Source organism: Sinohyriopsis cumingii, chromosome 16 (assembly GCF_028554795.1).
Source record: "Sinohyriopsis cumingii isolate HCF-2022 chromosome 16, ASM2855479v2, whole genome shotgun sequence".
NCBI classification, from domain to species: domain Eukaryota; kingdom Metazoa; phylum Mollusca; class Bivalvia; order Unionida; family Unionidae; genus Sinohyriopsis; species Sinohyriopsis cumingii.
In genome coordinates this window covers 5,062,317-5,082,593 of record NC_142976.1, presented here as the reverse complement: position 1 = coordinate 5,082,593, position 20,277 = coordinate 5,062,317, and the positions used below count along the sequence as shown (strand labels likewise).

Below are 20,277 nucleotides of genomic sequence, written 5' to 3'. Positions count from 1 at the left end.
AAACAATCAAGTTAGAAATTATAAATCATTGAATGAAATGATTTAGTTTATTTGCATTGTTTGTATTACTGATGCTTTTCATTTTAAAAATCAGAAGGGGGATACAAACCAGAGGGTGTACAAATAATATAGCTAGGCTAATTTGGCGCACAGCAATCTCCTCAAATACAGTTATTCTGTCAAAAGTCATTAAAACTTTTTTTTATAAGAAAAGCATTAAGAAATAAATACTTATGCTAATTAGCTGCAGAACATTCCCCTCAAATTTCAGAGATCCAATGAAACATGTTCTTTCCTATGTTCATCAGAGAAAAGAAATAAAACTGATGAACTCCCCCATTTAGAATGAAATAAAGTATACCAAAATATCTGTAGATTAAATGAAAATTTTGGTCAACCATCAAGCTCCCTCCATTCACTGTCTGTAATCATTCCTTAGCTAGGCTCTGAAAACAGCATTTCAAATTGATGGATGACTCATCTTCAGTGCACTGCAGGTTAAAGTATCAACCTTGTGACATGAACTCACTGAACATGATCTTAAAATCTAATAGTAACCCATCAATTTTCAAACATTTCAGTACACACTTAGTGTTTCACTGCCTTATCTGACTTGTTTTTCCTTTCATTTAAGGAGATTCAGCTCCTTAAGACCTTTGCAGGATCTTGCCCATTTATATGATCCTAATTTCATAGTACAAAAACTAAATATCCGACAGCAAACTGTGATGCATACAAGTCCATCAACTAGAAACAAAAAATTGAAACAGCAAGTCAATTGTGAAAGGTTTATTCCTGAAAAACAGAACATGCCAGCAAGATACATTTCTTTTGAGAATGCAAGTGTACAAATAAGCAAAAGAAACAATGTTACATTATTGTTATTTTCTTTAGGTGATGCAATCCAAAAATTGGTGCTTGGCCCTGGTGAAGTGAAACCCCATTACAACACTCTTCATTATAACACAAATTCATGGAGGTATTCTCAAATTTTTACATGCTTTTCATGAATTTTTCCCCAAATGATCTTTAAAGAAATGTGGAGTTTTATTGCCCAAGTAATAAAGAGTTTGTTTTCTTAATCTGCTGAGATATGTTGCAGTCTTTCTTTAATATATAAAGATGCTACAAGTTTTTATTTCTGAATGCTCACTGCAAATACATCAGCAGTCCATCACTACACTTTTGTTGTAAGCTTGTTCTTTTTTAATATATCAGCTCTAAAAAAAACTTTACAACTGTTTAACTAATTTGCAATGAACCATAAATAATAACACTAGCAATTTTTCTTTTTGTTTGTCTTCAATATAATGTAAACTGTTGTTGGGCAAACAACACACCACCAATGCCTGCTCACTCAACCAGCACACATATATACACACAAAACAATGCCACTGTTGAAATATGTTTATCATTTGAATTAATAAATTTATTATGTATTTCACAGTGAGATAATGAATTGTATAAGTGCCAGAAAAATTAAATTGCCACAGATGCAATACTATTTTTAACACCACAGTGGTATTATCACTTTTGGAACAACTTTCTTTCCCTTTAGGACATATATCTGCCCATATATATGTTATTCAAACCTGTATTTCCATATTTAGGCCTATTTCATTTTCTTTCTTCTTCTCTCTCCCTCCCTCCCACTCTCCCTCCCTCCACTTGAAGATGAACAGATCTTAAAATATTGATCATTACCACATAAATGTACAGGTGTACCCTCAACCTTCTCTTTCCACCATATCTTCATCTCACCTCTAAAAGCTAACCAGATAAATATAAAAATATCCCTACATTATGTCTTTCAGGAAATTTTTGAACTCATCTTCATTGAGTGCCTCTCTCAAAAATGAGTATAACAGCACTGCTATACCCATGTACTGAAATTCTGACTGGATCCTAAATGCTGTAAAAAATGTTGACATCATTGGCTTCAAATTACAGACCACTTATCATTGTAATGCCAGGGTACTACATACACAACTAATGAAGCTGGCCACTGGCTGCAACTGAACCATTTAGTTTCATCGGTCAAGGAATTTGCTGTTATAATCAAGCATGCTGCTCCCTGTTTTGCTGTGCAGCAGTGCTAAGTTCTTGTATCTATAAGTTTTAAACCACATAGTGCTTATTTCATTTATTCTTGCTTATATCTTTTAGACAGTTTCTTGAACATTGCTCTTTACCTTGAAATTAAATGGTTACTTCCATACTTGGTTGAGGCTAGTTTAGAGGCCATCTTGCACTACATGTATTTACTGAGAATCTCCAACGCAATTTCACTATGCTATGTTTGCATCGTTTACATTACAAGGTCAGATACACATGTATGAGTACAAAGTCCAATTTTGATACTTTATTGATGGTCAAAAATCTGTCATGTCAGGTATGTCAAAATATGAACATTGTGACAAAATACTGTATAATGTTTCATAAATTAATGCAAGTTTATTAGCAATAAATTATATATGTGGATTCAAATGGAATCTGGCAAAGAAACTTCTAGAGATTATGGCTATTTTGTGCACATTTTCAATGGATTTACTACAATGAGTACAATGTGATTGATTGGTTAGTGAGTACATATGTACTCTGTTTACATTATTCGTGTGCCAGTTGACTTGTACATGTGCCAACACATCATGCATCAAGTTTGCAACTGCATGAATGAAGCCCATATTTCACCCCACCCACCTCTGCAATACTGTATAACCACAAACTTAAGATACATGTGAAATATTGTAATATTTATTCAGTTAACTGACTTGTCTCAAAATTGCACATGTTACATAACACAATAATAGTTTGTGGATCTTATAGTGGGGTTTCACTGTATATCTCACACAAGAGTCCCTCTAATGGGCTGAAGCACTTCTAACTCAAAAGAACTTCCAGGAATCTGCAGTGTTTTAAGTGGCTTTGTTTTATTTTGTTTACTCAAACCAGATCCTCATGAATGGCTCACTCTGATTTTAATCAAGCGAATGTAAGTAACTTAAAGGCACTTTAACGACCTTTGTGTTAGCTTCCTTTATGAACTAATTAAATGACAGCTATGATTCTATCATTTTTAAGTGATAACTTCCATGTGTGATACTGTGTTTGAAGCAATTACGCTAATTCATGAGCTGTCTCTGTTCATATTTAAATGACAAAATGTACGGTATGATTACTTTAGAAGTAGATGTAAAGAATGCTGATATTTACTATGTGAATAAAATGAGTTTGCTACAATTATTTTCAAAAGGATGGTAATTTAAGATGATTCAGAGAAGGAAAAGTCCAGTGAAAGTGGAGGGATAAAATGTAAGACTGCAATGTGAGGTAACCATATGTCTAAAGAGACATGGGCTAGAATCTAAGGCAGCAGAAAATGCTAAATACAAAACTACTAAGAGAAAGAGAAATTTTTAGCAACATTGAGTTGATAAACATTTAAGTACATGAAAAAAAAATGACCAGCCCTGATATTAGTTGACAGTTGTACTGCCAATGAAACAAACCTGAATCTGACTTTAAACTTGTGGCTTATAAAAACGCATGACTAAGAATTATCCATGTTAAAACAAAAGCTAAAATGTCATCAGCAGTGTACTGCTGTATATACACTTCACAATCACCAGAAGTTTACTTCTTTGACTCATTAACAATCATGTAAGCATATGTAGGCACTTCTCTGGACAGACCTTGTATGCATCCTCCTTTCCATATGAAATGACAATCAAACATGGAGCATACAAATACTGGTCATGATATGTTGGTATTTGTTAAAGTCAGCTCAAGATCCGTTGGCTTGTAACAGTTATTGTGTTTACTAGATTACTGCAGTAAAAAAAGATCTAAATTGTGTCCTATAATCTTGATCCCAAGGACATAGAGAACTGGCTAAGACAAGTATAGCTTTAAATTAAATTTGATTATTCTTTAAACCATTTGTAACACTCGTAATTTTTTTACAAGTACAAGTGAATAACTAAACCTATGGTTCAAGTTCAAGAGGTTAAAGAATTATTTACTGAGTTTGGGGATTTTTCTGGGAGTTTTTATTAAAGTGAACTTTGAACCTGATAATAAAAGATATACAAGTGTAAAATTCATAAATCAAGATCTATCATACAACAAAGCATTTGGGATATGAAGGTCTCTGCAAGCATGCATCACAGCCAAAATGATATCCTCTGTAAGAGGCAAGTGGAAAAAAACCATCATTAGTCCTCATCTGAATCATCCAATTGGGCTCTTCTTCTGTCAAACTGAAAGAAAACAAAATTCATCTTGAAAAAAGTTTTCAAACAACCATCCAAGAGTGGAAAAACTCCCAACAACTGCATTCATCATGATGGTGAGACAACTGACTAGTTCCATGTAATCCTTGACCATTACAAGTGGCATACATGCATGCACACATAGATTGGTCAATTATGTATGTGTGTGCATGTGTGTGTGTGTTTTAATTATAATCTCATGTACACATATACAGCATACATTTGTAAATATAAAATCAAGTGGGTTTATGAAAATAGCCAAGAGTTAAGTTCAGTTTGCACAGTCAGTGAGTTTCACGCACCTCAAGTTCTTCCTACAACCTTGTTCCATCCTTTTATAGCGGATGAGCACATGGTCAAGTGGGTGAGACTAGCAGCAAAACTAGATTTTATTTAGTGGCAAGACAATTGGAGTTAAGTGCCTTGCCCAAGGAAAAGCCATGGTAGCTGATCTAGGCTGGTCCAGTAGTAGGATTCAAACCTGCATCCTTTTTGTTGTGAGTACTGCATGCTAACTACTGAGCCAAAACTCAGCCCAACATGCAGTTTATCTACAAAATTTAGTGAAGGCAAATAGTAAAAAACTTACATTTTTGTGTAGAAACCATTTCCTTTCTTTCATTCACAGTGACGATGACCTTTCACCTTTTATCCCAATGTGCAAGTCATCCAGACTTTAGTCCAAAGTTCTTTTAGCCACAATGATCTTAACCTTTGACCTTAAAACTGATATTCTTCTTTCATAACCCAAGTGCAAACCATCCACAAAGATTGATAAAAACAGATTGTGAAGACCTCATGTTACTGTGCAGAAGAAACCATTTTCTTCTTTCAATCAGTGATCTTGACATTTGACCTTTCCACACCAAAATCAAACTGATTTTTATTTGCCCCAAGGATAAGTCTTCTACAATGTTTGGAACCTGTAAATGGTGGACAACTCAAGTTACACTGCAGAAAGGAAACTGATAACAGACAGATGGAGACAGACATCAAAACATAAAAATGCATATGGTTGGCAATTCAAGTTATTGTACTGAAACCATTTATTTTCTTTCAATCAATAGATGAAAGAATGAATGAATGAATGAATGAATGAAACTGGTAATACACAGATATGGACATCATCATAACATAATGATGCATATGATTAGCAATTCAAGTTACTGCAGAAACCACTTATCTTCTTTCAATGAATGAATGAATAAATGAATGGATGGATGGATGAATGAGTAGGTGGGTGGGTGGACAGACAGATGGACACAGATAAAAGCATCATAATCAATTTCTAACACATTTAGCCATTTGATGGGACTGGTACTCTACTGGCTGAATTTTTTTAAACAGGAATCCATGATAAGACCAGTTTTTCTTGTCCTTTCTATTTAGCTGTTGAATATCAATACAATCTCTAATAATCTTTAGAAACATACTAAATCTAGTAACAAGATTATTTTGTTACATGTTCAAATCATCATGTTTACAAGATACATACGAGTGTAGCACGCAATCATTTGTAATGGCTTTTGACCTTGAACCTGATGTCATGGATAAATGGGTAACAAATCCAATGCTCTTTAGCCTGTGAAAACTAGAAACTGGAGTATGGCAATCAAGTGACTCAAAGCCCGGCTGGACAACCAGCTTTTGGTTACAGTGGATTTAATATAGGCATATTTGTCAAGATGTAAAATAATTTACAAAAAATGGACTGTATAAATAAAACAAAAGATGAGATATTTTGGTGCTCATATTTACATAATACTGCCAAAAATCTAATGCTACAATTTGAATAATATTTTCAAAACTGGAATAGTCCCACTGAGTAATAATTGGAAAACCTGAAAGCTCTGTAACTTGTCCCTGCATCAGAATATGCACACATACCAAGTTTGCATTCAATCAATACTGACTATATTGGGGGAACCCAACAAATTATTTAGCTGGCATTATTCAAATTATTCTTCAGATATATCCAGAAATCGGATTTGATAAAAAGCCACTCATACTCTTTGTGTTACCATGCTTACATACTAAAACCTTTGACCTTAAAATCAATTTCAGAGTACTGTCTACTGCATCAGGGCAACACAAATATTTTTTTCATGCACATGTCCTGGACAAGTGACTTGTCTTGACTAATTCCTTACTAATCCTATCATTGTCTGAGGTATTTTATTAGTATCATGAATTTCTCCAACTCTGAAACCACTCCAGGTCACCACCTCTGGCATATTATTAGAAAATTTATTAAAGAAGATGGTATCAATTTAATGTTAAGTTATTAAGAGTAGCATGAACAAGTTTTGTTTTGTCATCTATTACTTAAGTTTGTTTCATCATTTACTACCCTACAGTTCAAGCTTAGCTACCAGAATCACCTGAGAAACAACTAAATGTAAGTTGAAATGGGCTGGTATGTGTCTATGTAGTATACAAAATTGTTTTTCTTTTCAAGATGCTTATTAAGCATAAAACATGTCTGCTTAGAAATGAACACTGGAGAACCAGACCATGCTACTGATTTTGCTGCTGTAAGCAACTATCATTGTATTAATTGGTTCTTTACAGTTATGTGTAAAAGTATGTATTGAAAGGTCCTGCATAACACAGCTCCTCATAACCATTGATGATAATGCCAGAATTTGGACAAAGGCACTCAAGTTGATGTGTCCATACTTGATGTCTCCAAAACCTTTGACATAGTCCCACACTTGAGATTGCTGTTCTTGTCATTGTTGTGGGGTTTAAAGCCATTTTTCAGCACATGATAGGCTATGCATGGCAGCCAGTATTTAATGGTGGAGGAAGAACCCGGAAAAATCACGGGAAGAACCACCCACCCACGAGAAGCTACTGGCAAGCTTTCTCACATACTCATATTGGCCGAATCCTAGACTCGAACCCACGCAGACATTGGTAAGATGGCAGTGATCCGCAACAGAGAGTGCTTTAGACCACTCGGCCACTCGGGGCCCCCTTGAGATTGCAACACAAGTTCTCATATTATGGTGTCCCAGGAGACAGCCAGAGGCAGATTCTTTCCTAAATGGCTGAATGCAACAGAACCTACTGGATTGTGCTTCATGAACAACTGCTTCTGTATCGTCTGGCATTTTCCAGTGGACAGTTCATCCAACTGTGTTTGTGACTTACATATCATTAGACACTGCTGAAAACCTATAGGCTAAATACCTACCTTTACGCTAGTGACTTCATATTGTACCAACAAATCAATTACAACAAACATATATACCCACAGAAAGACTATGATATGTTGGTCACATATAATGGATGGAGTTTAACATGACTAAATATACCATATCGCAGGTCTCTAGTATATCAAACAAGTAGCATTTTACCTACACCATGGAAGACCAAGTTCTTGATGCTGTGCAGTAGCATTAATACCTTGGAGTAGAACTTACTGACAGCTTGAAGTACAAATTACATATCAACATCACCAACAAAACTTCATGTATGCAGAGATTTCTTAAATGTAAAAAGTAAAACAGAGGGTCTACTGAATCAGCTTTGCAAGACTGAAGCTGGAATATGCATCCAACATCTGGCGCCTTCAAGAATGGACCCTGATTAAGCAGGTTGAACAGATCCTGAGGACTGAAGACTATTTTTTATTAAATAAGTCACACAACTTATACCATCCTGATAGTTTTCCACAGTACTTAACATCCTTACAATGGCAATTGTGACAACAATGCTGCATCTATCCTGATGTTGCTATATTAGATTAAATTATCAGATTATCCCAGTAGCAGTACCATGCATGTGCCATCATATCCCAGTAGCAGTATCATGCATGTGCCATCATATCCCAGTAGCAGTACCATGCATGTGCCATCATATCCCAGTAGCAGTACCATGCATGTGCCATCATATCCCAGTAGCAGTACCATGCATGTGCCATCATATCCCAGTAGCAGTACCATGCACAGTACACTGTTTGTACGTGATCGAGACAAGGGGAGCACACAGCTTGAATGGAATAATAAATAAGCACTTTCCAGTGCCAGTCCATGTTTGCAAAAATACCTTTCACCCAAACAGACTTGTAATGGCTTGCCGCTGGTAGTCATGCTTCAATGTTAAACTTACAAAGTATCCTTTTTAGGTCAATTGCCACCACCGTTTTGGGCAGATGCACAATGCACCACACTACTGGTTAGTTGGAAGTACATACTAAGGGAGGCAACACATGAAATCCAATAGAGTCGCAAGGACATAACTCCAATATAGCTGTTCAATCCACCAAGGTGTAGATAGGGTTATCGGAACCTAGGCTAGCAAAGATGTGACTGTGTATACAAGATATTTGTTGATTCTTGCTTTCTGTTTAACCATACATCTGTGCATGTTTACATTACTACAGTAAATATAACTGCATGTTAGACTTTAATGCTCTTCTCTAAATATTTTAATTTCATTAAGAAGCTCAAATAGACTGGACAATAAAAGGGCCAATCTGGCTAATGCATGATTTTTACAGTAAACAATGCAGTGGTGCTAATCCAGAAAATAAAAACCAAGTAATTGTCTCTGATGGCCATCTAGTGGTTCTTCAGCCCACAAAATTAGTACTTTACCATGGTGACCTTGAAAAAAGAAATAACTGTATGCATTTAGAACTTTATTTAATACCATAACTTTTAAAGCCCACAGATCAACAAAAAAAAATAGATGGAAAATTTAATACAAGTTATGAATTTATCAAATTGTTAATCTTTGGTGGTGGACATTATTAAACTTCAAAAATGTTGATGGTTGGCAACATACAACTCCATACTAGTGATACAGGTTGAAATACTGAGGTCCTGGAGCAGAATAGGTCCACTCCACTCCACTCCATACAAGGAAACTTTTCAATGCTTGATACAAATGTAAGGAAGTCAAACTGTACCATAGGATGGATGCTCTAAAGCAAATCCCAAATAATAATTATGAAGCACAACATATTACTTGCTGATCGAAGAAAAAGATCAATGGATAATCCATACCCATTCAATACAGAAAATCAGTTAACTTACCTTAACTTTAGTTTTTTTCTGAGTCTGTTCTGTTACTCTTGATAGTAATCCTATCAGCTGATCTTCAGTGAGCTAAAAGAAAGTCAACAACTCTGATGAGCAGTATACTAAGGGGGCCTGAGGTCAGTCATCTGAGATCAGTAAAATGTCAAATATGGAGGTTTTTGTTTAAACTTCATTAAAAATCTCACATACCTAAAAACTCCATGTTTCTTTTGTTATTTGTTAGAAATATCTACTGCATTGTTTATAAATAACTATGTTTAAAAGGTATTACCAACATATATTTTTTTGCAAGCTTTGCCTGACTTTGATGCGAATGCAGAAGTGACATAAGACTTAAATAAAGAACTCACTAATGAAGAGATTGGAGTGTATTAAATTTGAGATAAGTTCCAAAATGATCTGGCAGAAATTTAAAAACTTGAACTCACTAATGAAGAGATTGGAGTGTGTGGGGGCCAAATCATAGTTTAGACCAAATAACTTTTCATATTGCGAAGGATCCCAATAATTAGTTTGTACCAGTTCCAGAATTTATTGCAATTCCACTTTAAATTAATTTCTGAAAGCAGCTGTTTAATTTATTTTTTAAAATATTTTCTGTAATTGCAGCCAAATCTAATGGTGAATCAATATCATTTGTGCAAATGTAAAAGGCCAATGTGCCAGGATACTTTTTATTCTTCAAGTTTTATCAAATTTTAATCAGCAGTTCCAGAAATAAAATTGTTCAATGGGAACAATACTGGATGGTGGATCAACATCAGTTGTACAGACCTGAAACAATCTATGACTGGATGCTTTTTTGTCAAATTAAGTATAATTCTGTTAAACTGCTTTTTAAGAAGTTATTTAAAGCTTTTTCTGTTTTTTGTAATAACAATCCTAACTGATGTCCAACTGGTATCTTCTGTACAAATTCTATTTAATAATTTTGTTTAAGAAGTCCTTTGTAGGTTTTTCTTATATTTTGTAAGATGATTGTAGCAATATGACTGAAATTCTTTTAAAGCTACATCAAAAAAACTAAATCAAACACAACACACATACAGTTTTATACAGCATGACTTGAGAGTGTGTTACATAACTCAAAGTAGGGAAAATGGCAGATTATGGGCATGTCATGTACTATATGAAGCAAGGTTGTTCTGGTTTTTTTATTTGTTTTTATGTGGGACAGTTTATAGTAATGTCTAGCACTGGGGCATCATGCTGCAGACATCATCTCCCACCCAGTCACATTATCCTGACACCAGTCCGATCAGTCCTGACACTAACCTCTTAATGCTGAGCACCAAGTGAGGCAACTGTTTAAAAGTCTTTGGTATGACTCAGCCAGGGTTCGAGTTAAAATTAGTTAAATTTCATCAACATATCTTCAGAAGTTCTAAAGTTACACTCTGGACAGTGATATAAGTCATATTTTCCCTTGCAGTAACTTTGATCTTGATGCAGTGTGCATCACCAATGTTGGTAAAAAGCTCATTAGTGTTTACGTTGATTTGTTGTTTTAAATCATGCAGACTTTAAATATATCTTATCTTAGAATTGTTAAAGCCACTGCTGTAGCCACCAGAAACACATGCCTTGCAATCTACTTATGCAAAGTATCCACTACATCTAAGCAGACTCTCAGCTGCTTTGAAATACATGAGTTTTGAGCCATCAATCCAAGTTCAAGTTAGGGTTAAAGTATATATGAGGCCTTGGCAACAGCCTTCAAGGCAAGAAACAAAAGAGTGATTTCCCTTGGATACAACACACTCCTCCAGGAAAAAGTATGTGTCTATCTTCAGCTGGATGTGATGTGATGTGATTTTGATTTTTAACGTAGCTTTAACAATTTTTCAGTCATATCGCTACGATGTCTGCAATGTGGCAGTTTATTGTGATGTCTAGCACTGGGGCATCATGCCGCAGACATGTAGCATGATGTCCCACCCAGTCACATTATCCTGACACCAGGCCAACCAGTCCTAACACTAACCTCTTAATGCTGAGTGCCAAGCGAGGCAGCTGTTAGTACCATTTTTGTAAGTCTTTGGTATGACTTGGCCGGGAATCGAACCCACGACCTCCCGCATCCGAGGCGGACGCTCTAACCACTAGGCCACCAGAGCGGTTCTCTACAGCTGGATACACAGGAACAAATAAGGTGAATGTAAATTGCATGCTCTCAGGGTCCTCTCAATTGTACTGACTATGGCTGAACTGAAACTCACAACCATCTGATCCCAAATCCCTATTGCAAATTACCTCTTCTGCCAATCCAAGAATGGCGATTGATTTTATTCAATTTGCCTTCATAGGCCTTCAAAGCCACAATGGCAAAAGCAAACTTAAAATATTAGGAATTTTTGGGTTCTTGTTTTCTTTATTTTGTTACAAAAATGAAAATGTTCATGAAGTTTTAAAACAAATTTTTAAATAAATTTTTTTTTTTTTTGATTACTTTGAGGGCCTCAGTAGTTTAGCAGGTACCATTCATAACAAAGGTCACATGTTTGAAGCCTGCAAACATTAGCTTTGATTGTGATCTGTCTGGGCCAAGTCATTTTATTCCCCAAACTTTTGTGCCATTAGCCTTTCATGTGCTGATATGTCATTAAACACCAGACAAAAGAAACCTCACAGTTTTCACTAGCAACTAAATCTCAATTTTTAATTTTCATAGTAATGAAAGCAATCATGGAGTTCAAATGTTTGTCACAGTTTATTTACCTTGCTCTGGATCTGTCCCGTCTGGGCCATCTGTATCAACATTCCCTCAATCATCTGGGCTTTCTCAGGTTTGGCAACTGCTATTGTATTCACTGAAATGAGAAATAATTAAAGGTGAATTTCAGTGTACATACAACCTATATAAGCTCCTTGGACTGTAAATACATGTACTTAATTTTTCATGATATGGTGTGATTTATTGAACAACGGAGCAGACACAACAAGTGTTTTACACAGTACATTACCCATGTCTGAATTGTTTTTTTAAAAATTCAAGCACACTGAACATGTGATGTCAGAGGTGTGAAAAGCAATCGTCTACTGTTATCTGTTATTGCTCTAATGGATGCCAGACTCTTTTATGATTGCATGCTTGTATAGTTTCAATGAAATGAGGCAAGTGATTTTCACCTCGTGTCAATGATATAAACAACATCTGAAGAAAGAAGAAATCTACCACCATTAACCTGATTCCTTGTAAAGAAAAGTTGCAAAGATTGCTATTTTGTTATGTCACTAATCTTTTGTATGACACCTGATACATGTTACCTATTATACAAACTGTACTAAATTCACAAGGATAAAAAAAAAAGCCTTTCTATTAATGTTATCTCAGGTCAAAGCATCTTGATGAAAATAATCATTTTACATTGGTAACAAATACAGATGCTCTACTGGGCAAAATGAATTCCCAGGTATTCAAGATAAGATGAGATGTCTTCCTCTAAATTAACAGTTTGGTTTGGTTTGGTTGTGTATGTTTTATTTCTGCACATGATAGCCTATACATGTCAGCCAGTATATCTGAACCCAGAAAATACCACCATCACGCTATTCTCACATATCCACACTGGTCAAGCTAAGACTTGAACTCATGTGGACACAAGTGATAAGTGAGTGATCTGTAAGGTAAGCACCTTGGACCACTCAGCCACCTATGGCTCTCTAGAGTAATAGACCCAGACCAAACGTACAAGGACAGGTCACTCCTGTGCAAAGACCTCTGACAGTTTTCACCATCCTCTTGTACATTTTACATGTTATATGTATCTGATTGTGCGCAAGTTGTCATCCTCACCTGTATGTTTTCCCCAATTTGGGCATTTATATATATATATATATATATATATATATATATATATATATATATATATATATATATATATATATATATATATATATATCGCTATCATGTCTGCAGTGTGGCAGTTTATAGGGATGTATAGCACTGGGGTATCATGCTGAAGACATGTAGCATGATGTCCCACCCAGTCACATTATCCTGACACCAGGCCAACCAGTCCTAACACTACTAACCTCTTAATGCTGATCACCAAGTGAGGCAGCTGCTAGTACCATTTTTATAAGTCTCTGGTATGGTTTGGCTGGGGTTCGAACCTGCGACCTCCCACATCTGAGGCAGACACTCAAACCACTTAGGCCACCAGAGTGGTCGGTATGTGATTTAGAACAAATTTTGTTGTGTAGAAACCATTATTCTTCTTTCAGCCACAGTGACCTTAACCTTTGCCATCACAATCAATAGATATTTTAATTACCCTAAGTGCAAGACAAAAAAAACTGGCCAGGTATGTGGTGCTGAACTAATGTTATTGTGCAGAAACCATTGTTATTCTTTCAAACAGTAACCTTGACCTTCACCTTTCAACCCTGAAATTGATGAGTGCAAGCCATTGTTAACTGTAGATTGTGGAGAAGTAAGATAACAAGCTGAAACGTTTTTTCTTCTTTGAAATTCTGAGAAAGTGACCATGACCATTGACCTTCTACCCCAAAACTGCCTTACCCCATATGCAAGCCATCCTCAAAGTTCTTGGTAGCTGTAGATAGTCGTTTACCAGATTTATTGTGTAGAGGCCAATCTTTCTTCCAGTCACAGTCATCTTGACCTTAGTGCTCTTTACCATGAAATCAAAAGATCCTCCCTTGCTTCAAAATGCAACATATCCACAAAGTTTGGTAGCTGTAGACGGTGGACAAGAATATTGAGCAAAAACCTTTTTCTTCTGTTATAGACCATGAAATCTGAGTTTTTCGTGCTGAAATCAATAGGGGTCTTCCTTACCCCAAATACAAATTACACTGGTCAACAGTGAAATCATTACTGACTTGAAAAGGCCCTAATCTGTAGTATTTTGGTGTGCCGAACACGAATATAACCGTGAAAAATTTGTATTGGCTCTCGTTTTGAAGATATTCATATACCTCATTTTCTATGTTTCACTGTGTAAATTTCTCCAGTAGGACTGCAGCAACATCCGGAATAATAATGTAACATTGCATAATACCATCATGCTCACATCATCCACAGTTGATTGCATCATTTTCTGATGCAATGCAATACTAATGCCATGCGGCTGCTGAAGTAAGTTGACGTCAGCAGTGTACTATACATGTGTAGGCCTATTATACTAATGCCAGGCGGCTGCTGAAGCTGACGTAAGCAGTGTACTATATAAAGCCCAATCAGATAGGTTCAGCATTTAAAATATTTTAGACGTTGTGCGAGACAGTTCAAGCTACTGTTACATAAAACTTATTATTTTATCCATTTACGTACAATAAAGAACAGTAATGCCTCGAAAGTGTGTTAATACCGCGGACAATTTTTGCTATATTTGTGGGGAAGTGACATTTGCCAACCAGAAGAAAAGTATCAATTCTCAAGTGAAGAAGGCATATCATCTTTACTTCGGATGCAAGGTTGGTGACCAAGACAAGCATTGGGCTCCGCATATATGCTGTGCTACATGTACAACACAGCTTTCACAGTGGTTGAATTGCAAAAGGTCATCAATGCCGTTTGCAGTCCCAATGGTGAGGAGAGAGCCAAGCAACCACCTAAATGACTGTTACTTCTGCTTGGTTCCTCCTCTTTCCGGCGGAATAACGAAGCGAAAGAAGTCGAGAATAGTCTACCCAAACATTCCGTCTGCATTGAGACCAGTTCCACATGGTGAGGGACTTCCTATTCCAGAACCTCCAGCAGAATATTCTCTTGATTCATCTGACGAAGACAAAGGTGAGTCGACCTGTTCTTCTCCTGGTCCATCAGCATGCAGTGATCCAGATTTTCACTGTGGTGCATCATCAACCCCACACAGAATAACACAGGAAGAACTAAATGACCTGATTCGTGATTTGGACTTATCAAAGAACAAGGCAGAATTGCTAGGATCAAGACTCCAACAATGGAATCTTCTAGAAGAAGATGTCACAATTACTGCATATCGAAAGCGCCACCAGCAATTGGAGCCTTTCTTCAGAAAGGAAAGTAATCTGATATTCTGTTCCGATTTTGAGGGCCTCATGAATGCTTTAAAAATCACTCATGACCCACAAGAATGGAGACTATTTGTGGACTCTTCGAAACTGAGTCTCAAGGCTGTGCTTTTGCACAATGGAAACATTCTTCAATCTATTCCAGTAGCGTATGCTGTCCACATGAAAGAGACATACGATAACCTAAGGCAGCTACTGAATTCCATTGAGTATAACAAGTACAGCTGGCACCTCTGTGGTGATTTGAAGGTAGTTCTCCTTTTAATGGGACTGCAGCAAGGATATACAAAATACATGTGTTTCTTATGCGAGTGGGATAGCCGAGCAAGGGAAATGCACTACATGAGGAAGGAATGGACTCACAGGCAGAATGTAGCCATTGGAGAGAAGAATATCCAACACCCAGCTCTGGTTGAGGCTCAGAAAATCTTGCTACCACCCCTTCACATCAAACTAGGTTTGACCGGACTTTGCCAGCATTCCGATACCTGCATGAAAAATTCCCTCGACTCAGCGAAGCAAAGATTAAAGAGGGAGTTTTTGTGGGTCCTCAGATTCGAGAGCTTTTCAAAGATGACCGGTTCAACAACTTGCTGGAAGGTGACGCGAAACAAGCATGGAATGCTTTTCGCCTAGTTTCTACAAACTTCCTCGGAAATGTTAGGGCAGAAAACTATAAGGAACTAGTAGAAGACATGTTGATGAAGTATAAGAAACTTGGCTGCAATATGTCTCTAAAGATTCACTTCCTTCATTCCCATTTGGATTTCTTTCCTAGCAACTGTGGTATTGTTAGTGATGAACACGGCGAACGTTTTCATCAAGATATCGCAACAATGGAACAAAGATACCAGGGAAAATGGTCCACTACAATGCTGGCTGACTACTGCTGGACACTCCTCAGAGATGCTCCCGAACAGCTGTACAAGAGACAGGCGAAGAAATCTAAGATGTAGTCAATGACTTGATTTTTTATAGGTAGGCTATTTACAGTTGACCTTTTCTATTGGAATGCATTTCGTTATGTAAACATTAATTTCTTGCAGATTACAAAAAAACTAGAGCCAATTTTGCAATTTGACTGTCATATTCGTGTTCAGCACATAAAAATTGATAAGAATTGACTAATTTTATTTCAGTAACATGACTTTTGTAAAAATTTGTTGTCCAGTGTTATTAACAAAAATGAAATTGGTAAGAGACAGATGGATGGAGAGACATAACATAATACATTCCATATATCCACACACATTTCACTTACAAAGCAGAAGACAAAGTCAACATTCACCATTATTCATCTATAAGACTGCAACATTTACCAATGCATATATGCATGTACACAGTATAAAGTGAGGAAAAAAGCTGCTGAATCAAAAAGATTTGACATCTGACTTTTCCCTTGATATGGTGACAGCTATTTATATGTAAACCACTCATGCCACTCAGCTTGTTATTGTTTGAACATAGCACTTCTTTTACCTCTTATGTTGATGTGATTCAGTAATTAAGACAAAGCCTTTCTTGAATATAGCATTTAGATAAAACAGCTTTTGGGTAATAGTGTCTTGTACTGCTACAATGCTTTCACACCAGGGAAAAATTGATGATGCAACTGGATGTACTGCTTTGACATGCGCTTAATATGTTTTTGAAGGATCTTCAATCACTAAGAAATTGCAATGCTTACAAACCTGATATGGTATTTTTTAAATTAAAACAAACGTTTTGTTCAAATGTAAATAATTTAGTCTTAAGGAATTTTATATCAGCAAGATTAGATTATCAACTTGTGTAATCTGACCAAAAAAAAATTCATCAACTTCTACTATTTTCCTAGTGATGTCTCATCTGATGTAAAAATGTCATTATTTCACCAAAAAAAGAATTAACAGAAAATCGTTACTCTTCAGTAGGCATATAGAAACATATCATTTAATAGGAATGGATTTCACCTGCAGCATAAATGCTAGGGATATGTTTGTTTACACATTCACCAATTTTGTAAATGTTTGCAAGCAATGAAGCAGTAAACTAAACTATGCTGTTTACGTGGGTGAACATAGCAGCCTTTTTTAATCATCATTTGCACTAAATGGTTAGTGACACCTAAAGTTTTCAAGACCTGTGTGATCCATGTTGTGGTTGCTAATTTGGTTACTCTCTGTAGAACATTGGAAAACTTAAAGGTGGTGAAAATAGTTGTTGTTGTCGTAGGGTTTAACACCATTTTTCAGCACAAGATAGGCTATACATTGTGGCCAGTATAAATGGTAGAGGAAGAACTCGGGAAAACACATGAAATAACCACCGACCCACAAGAAGTTACTGGCATGCTTCCTCGCATACCCAAATTTGCCAAACCTGAGACTTGAACTCACGCAGACAGAAATGAGATGGCAATGATCCAAAACAGTGAGTGCTTTAGACCACTTGGGATCCCACACGAAAATAGTCAATAATTAATCTATATCTTAGTACTCATTAGAGACTAGGTGGTGTAGTTGTATAAACTTCCTGAAGATCTTATTCAATCTTTCTCAGCACTCAAAATAATCTTTCTGCATTTGCGTTAATGCAAGGTAGAGATACTATGTACATCCAAAATGGCAATGTCAAAATGTGCAAAAATGCCCCCCCCCAGCCCCCACCCCGTATTTCAGAAAGTCAAATTCTATCAACCAGGAGTACTGACATTTAGTTTTACTGGGCATATGGCTGATACATTTTCCCCTGAATTGCAGCTTATTTTGACATTCTACCGACAGAAATGAATCACATTCCTATACTAACATACTAGCTTTATTATTCCAGCTACCAAATTAATTACCTTTTGTACTGTATATATAAGGCTGTTGCATTTAAACATATATGGTATTCAGGAAAGTCATTTAATATATATATATATATATATATATATATATATATATATATATATATATATATATATATATATATATATATATTAGGGCTGTGCCGAACATTCACTTTGTAGCCAAATAGTGGGCCAAATAGCTATTCAATATTCAGCTGAAAAGCAGCAGTCGGACCGAATATGAATAGTGGTCATGTGACATCTGTTTCTGCATATGCAGCTGCTACAGCGAGTGGACTGAAGTAACTCTCTCATTAACATAATATATGCTGTGGTTGCAGCCAGGTGTTGCCTACTGCCTGGACCGCGATATCACAGTGTCAGTATTCTCATTCTTTGTGTACAGTGACTGAATGTTAATGTTCAGCATTTGAGGCTTGAGCTGGTCAATTGTTAGTTAACCTTATTAGTTAATTTTACATTAAATTCAACTTACAGTTGGTTAGTTCAATGATGGATAAGCGAAGTCCTATTTGGAATTTTTTCAAGATTTTTTTGCAACGATGAAACAAAAGCAATGTGTCAGTGGTGCAACGCAGTCATTTCTCGTGGTGGTAGTTCAGCGAAGTCATTCACAACAACTCCACTGAATAACCATTTGTTGTACAAACACTCGGACGAGTACAAACAGGTCATAAACCTGAAAGCAGCAGCATCAGCCTCGGCAAGTTCGACATCTGGCATTGAGGAGATGGGAAGGACAAAGCAAACACTAAGTGACATCATTAACAAGAAAAAAAAGTGGTCTATCGACAGCCCAGAGGTGAAAAAAGTACACCGGGCCACTGGAAAAATGATTGCCAATGACATCCAGCCATACTCAATTGTTGATGATAGTGGCTTTAAAGAACTGACTGACGTACTTGAATCATGATACGTGCTACCAAGCCACAAATTCTTCAGTGAAAAAAATCATACCTGAGATGTACGATACAGTGCGGGGTAGTGTCCAGGCTGCCATCAGCGAAGCAAAATTTTTGTGTCTAACTACAGATACCTGGACAGTGCAGACAACGACAACATCTTTCATGAGCTTAACGGCACATTGGACTGATGACAAATTTGCATGCCAAGCTGCTGTCCTTCATTGTCAAAAGTTTGATGGATAGCACACTGGAACTCGACTAGCTGATGCTCTGCTGGACATGACGAATCGCTGCAATATTGAAAAACGTGTCCACTTGGTCATACGTGATGGAGGCACCAACATGGTGAAAGTGATACATGATGCAGATCTTCCCAGCATCAGTTGTTTTGCCCACACACTGCCATCTGTTGCTGACTTGATAACACTCTCACAAAAGATTGTGAGACATTTTCGACATTTTCAAGTGCTACCTTGAGCCTTCATGCCATTCAAGAACATCTCGGGAGTGCCAAACCATCAGTTGCATCAGGATGTAGTGACCAGATGGATATTGATTTACCAGATGCTGGATTGTCTGATAGAGCAAAAAAGAGCTGTGTCTGTATCTCGCTGAATGTGACGAGAAGTACAACAAGGTGCTATCCACGACAACAAGCCAGTGGGCTTTAGCAACAAGAATTCTGCTGCCGTTTGAACAACTGACTCATGAAATAAGCTGCAGCAATTCCTGTTTTTCAATGGTCCTACCAGCTGTTCAGGCTATCTTGTATCTTCAGAAAGATGCTTCTGATGAGGGCATCAAGAAGACAGTCAGCGAACTGATAGCATCATCAACGAGGATATTTTGGGGTTAATATGAAAATAGCACGTATGAGGTGTCAGCTGGCTTAGATCCATGCTTCAAGCTACGTTTTTTGACCACTGTGCAAACATTATGACTGCTACATTACTATGCCAGCCAACATCATCTACAGTTACAATCCAGCCATCTGAAGTTTTTCCTGCAGCTGACGAACAACTGCTAACAAAAAAACAGAAAAAGGACGACTTTTGGACCTCATGGAATCAGTTGCAGCCTTTTAAGGCACAGAACAATTACATGTTTGTCACCATAGAAACAGAAGTGAACAACTACCTGGCAGAGCCGTGTATTCCAAGAGACACTGACCCACTGGATTGGTGGAAAATAAACAT

The 20,277-nt window shown here is 36.8% G+C and overlaps 1 protein-coding gene across 1 annotated transcript in view; it reads right to left on the bottom strand.

The window, feature by feature from the left end:
• Positions 1–774: 774 nt before the first annotated feature.
• The window catches only part of LOC149779858 (programmed cell death protein 5-like), a 29,846-nt gene continuing 10,343 nt past the window's right edge, over positions 775–20,277 (bottom strand). Inside the window, exons 3-5 of the mRNA XM_089936529.1 lie at positions 12,041–12,132; positions 9,317–9,388; positions 775–4,259 (exon numbers count right to left, since the gene is read on the bottom strand). Of these exons, the coding sequence (XP_089792655.1) occupies positions 4,215–4,259; positions 9,317–9,388; positions 12,041–12,132 (209 nt within the window). The 3' untranslated portion in view covers positions 775–4,214. The remainder of the gene's footprint in view (positions 4,260–9,316; positions 9,389–12,040; positions 12,133–20,277) is intronic.